The sequence below is a fragment of the Gekko japonicus genome, unplaced genomic scaffold (assembly GCF_001447785.1).
Source record: "Gekko japonicus isolate JY-2015 unplaced genomic scaffold, Gekko_japonicus_V1.1 scaffold351, whole genome shotgun sequence".
NCBI lineage: Eukaryota > Metazoa > Chordata > Lepidosauria > Squamata > Gekkonidae > Gekko > Gekko japonicus.
Genome location: NW_015172561.1, coordinates 1,095,217 through 1,101,921, shown reverse-complemented (window position 1 = coordinate 1,101,921; position 6,705 = coordinate 1,095,217). Strand labels below are relative to the sequence as shown.

At 50.4% G+C, this 6,705-nt stretch overlaps 1 protein-coding gene across 3 annotated transcripts in view; it reads left to right on the top strand.

The window, feature by feature from the left end:
- The window catches only part of ZDHHC1 (zinc finger, DHHC-type containing 1), a 21,737-nt gene extending 15,245 nt beyond the window's left edge, over positions 1–6,492 (top strand). For all 3 annotated transcript variants that reach the window (XM_015421240.1, XM_015421238.1, XM_015421239.1), the window contains exons 8-12: positions 515–627; positions 1,017–1,099; positions 2,617–2,710; positions 5,107–5,215; positions 5,660–6,492. In XM_015421240.1, the coding sequence (XP_015276726.1) occupies positions 515–627; positions 1,017–1,099; positions 2,617–2,710; positions 5,107–5,215; positions 5,660–6,207 (947 nt within the window). In that variant the 3' untranslated portion in view covers positions 6,208–6,492. The remainder of the gene's footprint in view (positions 1–514; positions 628–1,016; positions 1,100–2,616; positions 2,711–5,106; positions 5,216–5,659) is intronic.
- The last annotated feature ends 213 nt before the right edge of the window (positions 6,493–6,705 follow it).

Below are 6,705 nucleotides of genomic sequence, written 5' to 3'. Positions count from 1 at the left end.
CTTGTATGGCAGGAGTGGGGGAAAGAGACACTGGATAGGCAGAGTGAGGGAGTGGGGCTGCTCTGTGGTCGTCAGCTCCCTGATGCAATAGAATCTGCTGAACAGGAAACCACGGGGCATATACGGGAATCCAAAGACCCCTGGGGCAGTGCTTCTGTGCCCCCCTGCCCCCACTTGTGTGGACCAGATTTCCACTATTTTTCTTTTGAATCAAGACAGCTAAAGAGTTCTGGAGCTCAGATTTTGGGTTGTCCGGCTGGGTGTTTGTACCTGTTGGCCCTCTCCAAAGAGTATTGTGTCTGGATGGGGGGGGGGGGGGTGGGGGGGGGATTTGCGTGCAGCATTCACATGAGCATATCTGCCTCATTATTTAGCAATGCAGATATGTTAACCCCTAACCCCAGTATGAGAACTGCTGTTGTTATTGAGTTCTTCCACCAAAGCAAGCTGTATTCTGCACAGGCAGATTTCCCCCTTCTTCCAGTTCACCTCTCTCCCTTCCTTACCTCCCTAGTTTGGCACCGAATGACTACCTATGAATACATTGTGCAGCAGCGCCCACCCCGGGAGATGAAGGAGCCCGACAAGCAGCTGGAATCCTGCCCTCCCCAAGTGAGGCGCATCCAGGTGAAGCTCGTGGTTTTGTCTTCCGTCCCCTATAAAGGGACTGGTGTTTGTTCAGCATTTTCACATGGGCCAGTCTGCTTACATCTGAATCTCTGTTTATTTCATGGACTTGTGGTCCAACTGTACCGTCAAGGTGAACAGCTTCACTGTACAAATAACGAGGTCTGTCATCTAGTGGCAAAATGTATAGCTCTGGAAAATCAGGTTCTCCGTGGGAGAGGCTCTTGAAAGTGAGGGTCTTGTGTTTCCTCTTTCCTGGCCCAGTCCTTACTTGGGAACAAGTTGAGAATATCCATGCTGAAAACAGGATCAGTTACAAAATCTGAGAAAATATTCCCGGTTTGGCAGTTGCCTCCCTGACGCCCTGAGCATTTCTTTGTATGTTTTAGGAAATGCAGTTTTACGCAGGGAGTCTTGGATATACCAACCCTGAAGTTCCGAGGGAGGATTCAGGATTAGCCTCTGGGAAAGAGTAAGTAAAGCAAACTAAATGGTGTTCATGTAATTTGCTTCGTCATCCGGTTGTTGTCATGGATATAAAAGCACATATCTGCATGAAGTTGCTCTGGGAATTATAGCATTCATTTTAACTCTGTGTACTTTGCCCTTCTAAATGTAACACTTTGTGCATCTACCAACGTGGGTCACAGAAGCTGATGCCTCGATACTTTAGTGAGCCTTTAGAGTGCCACATGTCTCTTCCTTGTTTTCTTTTCACACTGATTTTCTCTTGACTGACAAATTGAAAGGTGTTAGCTGATGGTGTGAATGGGACCGTAAGAGATGTTTCCCTGTCTGTGCAGTATATATGAACTGTCGCGAAGGCATTTTTTGTTTGGTCCAAAGAAATCCAAACAGTTCTTCCAAGCTATAACTGCTGTAAAAGGGTTGATTGACTTCATAACTCCCCCCCCCTTTTAAAAATGGGTTATGACACTTAGTATGTAGCACACTTCTGCTTAGTTCTCTAAACAGTTTGCACTCTCCCTGAGCAATCCTCACAACACCCTGCCAAAGTGGGCCAGTGTTATCGTAATCCTTGCAGTAGGTAGGGGAAAGTGTCTGAAGCTGAGAGCAAAACGGTTTGCTGAAGGTAGTTCATAGATTCTTTCCTTATAATCTGTCATAGAACCACTTGAAAACAGGGATTAAGGTATCGTTCTGCAGCCTTATTGAGATAATGGTATTGGTGCAAGATAAAACTATTTTAATTCGATTTTGCTAGCTGTGGTAGGATGGTCCTGCTCTGGCCTGCAGGCCCGGTCCCACCTTGCTGCCCTAGGGGTTCCGAACTCCCTGGAGGGGGTTTGTCTTCCACTCGCGGGGTAGCCCACCACCGGCCCTTTTTGCAAGGGATTGCTCACTGGGAGGGACGGGACAGGCCCCAGCTCCTGCCAGCCTGGCAGTACGAAAGCAAGAAATTGCAAGTAGATAAATAGGTACCGCTTCAGTGGGAAGGTAACAGCATCCCATGTGACTCGGTGTTTAGTCATGCCGGCCACACGACCACGGAGAACTCTTTGGACAACGCTGGCTTTTCGGCTTGGAGATGAGCACTGCCCCCTAGAGTCGCATTCGACTGGCTTTCGAGCAAGGGAAACCTTTACCTTTACTGATGGGCTTTAGTATGGGGGTAGCGGCTCCTTATTTTCCCCCTGCATGCCAGGCCACAAAACAGATCAAAATCCTGCTTCCTTGTTAATAGAAACTCTCTGCAGAGAAGAGGGTACGGCCTCTTGGACTGAGAACCCACAATGTGGCTCTTAATCTAGACTTCTATGCTTTGCTCCTCTTTTGCATGTATTATTTCTTGTTTGAGCTCCTCCTGTAAGGGGAAGTTCCATAAACTGAGTTTATTCCGCTGAGTAGTAGCACCTACTGAAAGCACCAGAACATGTGCTGGGGATATACTGTTGGGAGAGGGATATCCCTGGCCACACGGGGTCTAAAAGTCTGTGAGAAAACCAACAGAGATAATTTCGTTTCCAGCCTACCAAAGTTCTGCATGCGCAACGATGGCTCAGACTCTAAGTTCATCCTGTCCCCTGAACCGTCAGAGACGCAAGTCGGAATCCCGCCACAGGTGAGTGAGGGCACAGCTGTGAATTCTGACCTCAGGTGTGAACACCCAGTGCTACGGCACCCCACCACCAGACCATAGGTTTATGAACTTACTTTATCTCCTTCATTTGTAGCCTGTCTTTCTTGCTGAAACGCGAGGTGGATTATAAGACATTAAAAATGCAGTAAAATGTTGTAAGACATACAATGAGCAGGGCAATAGGAGTAGGATTACAAAATTAGAAAGCAGTGCAGGTGGGATAAGAGCACATTAATACATGACGTATTATAAAAAATATAGATAATAGAATTCCATAAGTAGAAGACTATGCAGTAAGAGTATGAAAATACATAAGAAGGACACCACAGAAACATTTCAAAAACTATCATAAGAGAATACAATCAAAGTGAACAACCAGTTAGTTGTTCTAGTTAGTTTAAAACTAGAAAGTTTTAAACAAAACCAGGGGTCATTTCCTGCAGGAGCTCACAGGAGCGGAGCTCCGGCAGTAAAGAGCCCAGGGGCCGGGCACATGCAACAAGCCCCACCCCCTGCTCCCAGCAGCCCTCAGTCAGAGCAAGAAGCAGCCAGGTAAGCTGCAGGGCCCCCCCCCCCAGCCCCCTGGTCCAAAACAGTCCAGTGGCACCTTTAAGACCAAGTTTTATTCAGGTACAAGCTCTCCCTCCTCTGCGAGGACAGATCTGCACATCCCCCCCAATAGTTAGCAATCCAAAACAGTCCAGTGGAGCCTGAGCGGTGGGTGTTGCCTTCTGACACACCTCTGGTGACGTCAGGGGGCATGGCATATGCAAATAACTTATGCTAATAAGTTATGCTAATGAGCTCCTGCGCCTCTTTTTCTATGAAATGACCCCTGCATACAATAAACAGGGCCATAGACTACAATCCCATTCCTTTTATGTATGCACTCCCCTGGACCATTCTGTTCCACTACAGCCCTATTTCTGTTTTAAAAAGCCCTTTTTTTTACAGAATTTTACAAATTCTGTAGAATGGTAGAAATGTGGGAGCCACAAGACCCTTCTAGTCTCCTCTGCAGTCGCCCCCTCGGACAGATGCACTCGTCAGATGCGTGTGCGCTCTCCTTTAAGATCTAACCTGTGGTGAACGATCCTTCTGCTTGGTTGCTTCCATTGGCTGAAGGACCGAGTTAATGCTTCGGGCAGCTGTCCAACAAGTGGGATTCCGGATGCCCTTCAGGCAGAGTTGCTCCAAGGCTTTGGAGAGTGGCCGTTGTTGCTCCTTTAAGAAGGCAATCATCTCTTGTCAGTCTGAGAAGAGATTGTCTGTTTTTTCTTTTTGTTCTAGAAAATGGAGTGATCCCCGGCTGCAGTTTGATCTGTTGTCACTCTTTAGAGTCGCCGTTCTCAAACTTGAGCAGCCAGAGGGGGACCCTACGTTGATTTTTAAAATGCTACAGACCTCCCTCCCCCTACATGCCAGCCAGCTGCTTTGCTTCAGACCTGGGGGGGGGGGTTTCTCTGCCACAGGTTCCTCCTTTCTCCTCTCTGCCACCGCTTCTCGTCTGGCCGGGTGGAAGGCAGGGTGTGTCCTCCTCGGACACCTCACAGTCTTATTTATTTATTGGATTCATACCCCACCCTCCCCGCCAAAGCAGGCTCAGGGTGGCTTACGTAAAATTTTAAAACAGAGTTTTAGAACATTTTAAAACCAATGTAAAACCAAAGTGCTATCCATTCAAGTTTTCCTATGCCGTGGCAAACGTGTTCCGATATTGCCACATCCGATATTTTGTAACAGGAGTCAGTCAGTGCAACAAGGATGATGCAAAGTCCCAGGGAAGGCTTAGATGTTATGACGAGGTACACCAGTTGTACCAGATGTACCAGAGGTTAAATGTGGCCAGTGTGGTCAGATGCCTGGTGGAAGAGCTGCATCTTGCAGGCCCTGTGGAATTGTAACAAGCTCCGTAGGGCCCTGATGTCATCCGGGAGTCTTGTTGAAAATCGCCCCGCAGGGCCCTGATGTCATCCGGGAGACTTGTTGAAAGTGTTTGCAGCAAGCTGTGCACATCCCACAGAGATTCTCATGGGAGGCGGGAGAACTCCTGATCCGCCATCCCAGGTGCTTTTGTCCAAGCGTCGCTGCTGTCTCCCACAGCAGACAGTGCCCTGAAGCCGACGGGCTCCGCCCTCCCCATCTGTCCAGAGAAAGTTGGCTGGCCTCCATTCCATCCAGGTGGTCAGATAGGACTTGCAGGCCCCTTGGAGTTCCCTTGAAAACACCTGCGGGTCTGCAGATCTCACTGTGAGGACTGCTCCCCTAAGGTGATATCCAGTGTCCTCTCCGTCTCTTCTTAAAATGAAAGGAAGTGACGACCGACTGTTGTTGCACTACCTAACTTGGCGCTGCTTTGTCTGGCTGTGTGATTTCAGAAGAAGAAGAGGAAGAAGAGGAAGAGGCACAAGGAGCCCTCTTCTCTGGCAGAGGAAAGGTCCAAGGCGATGGTCGCCCCCTGGTCTTCTCTTCCAGTTTTACAGCAAGGTAAGGTGGGGAGGGGGAGGAGACATTCCAAGTTCCAGCTCTCTGGCAGACTGGAGGGCCACAGGGTTCCTTTCCAGGCCAGAGGGGTACAGGGGGAGCCACTCCCTTCCAGTCGCCTGCAAGACTGTGCAGTCTCTGATGTGGGGCATGCGGAAAGGATACAGGTCCTTGTAGGCGGGCGTGACCATCAGCTGACCAAAAGGCGTCTTCTAGATTTGGCTGAAAAGCGCTCCTGGCTCCAGCTCCTTTCTTTCTGCAAACCATCCTATTTATAGTAATTTTGCATTCCAGATGCTTCGGAGAAAGCTCCATTCCTTCTGCTCTTGGGCATCTTTCGGCATTGTGCAGGGGGGTTGGACTAGATGACCCTGGAGGTACCTTCCAACTCTATGATTCAGTGATTCTGTAGGCTCTGACGCCTCCTTCCTCCTTTTTCATTGGCAGAACTGACAGCCACGGCCGCCACCTCCTCAGCCTCCTCAGCCTCCAGCCTTCGCCTCCCCATCCCAGCTCTCCCTCCCCAAGTAGCCACGCCCCCAGGCAGCAGCGGTCCGGTCCAGGCGGCAGGCCCTCCAGCCGATTACCATTCCGAGTCGGCCGAATCCATGGACGAGATCCCCGTGGCCCAGACCCGCCTGGGAAGCAGTGCCCCTAACGGAGCTTCCAAGAGCCACCTGAGTGGCGCTCGGCACCTCCCGGTCCCCGGAGCCCCTTCCCAAGGGGGAGGAGAGGAGCGCCAGAACTCTGGGTGCAAAGCCAAGAGGAGGAACTGGCCGCCATCTGCACCGCCACCGGAGGACGAGGAGCTGGAACTGTCCTTTCAGGTCCCCACCGTGTTTGTGAGCACGAGCAGCGGGGAGCTGCCCGTCCCCAACTCCTCCTGGTCTGGTGAATCCTCTGAACCCCCTCACAGAAAATGCTCCAGCAAACGGCACGTGGACGACCAGGACTTCCACGTATGGGACACAAGCACCAGTACAACTGCAGCATAGCCCCCCCCTCCCCCAACATCCAAGGGGAAAAGCAAGGGGGGGGTATAAGGTGCTCACTCTCCCAAATATATTTGTGTCCGAGGATTTAAAAACGAGTGATCTATCTTGCTTGCAGGCCTTGACTCCTCCGTGCCTGCCCTCTTATTGCAGGCTGGGGTGTGTGCGTTCTGTTACTTTTCTGGCTCCCGCAGCAGAGACACAAACGCCTTTGGGTCAATAGCTGCCCCGGGGCATGAGTCTTCCCTCAAGTGCTGTGTATCAAAGAAGTGGAGAAATAATGTTTTTGGGCTGAGTCTTGTCGGTGCTTCGACTCTTATCTCTGCCAGACCTTCCCAGAAGCAAAATGGCATCCTGTGCGTAACCTGATCCATTCCCCTGGGGTGCCAGAAGCAGCTGCATCACATCCTTGGTGGGTGTGTGTGTGTCTGGAGGGGGGGTGGTGTTTGGAAAAAGTGCCAATTCTCCATCCCTTTCACCCTGTTCTCAGAACCTTTCTCC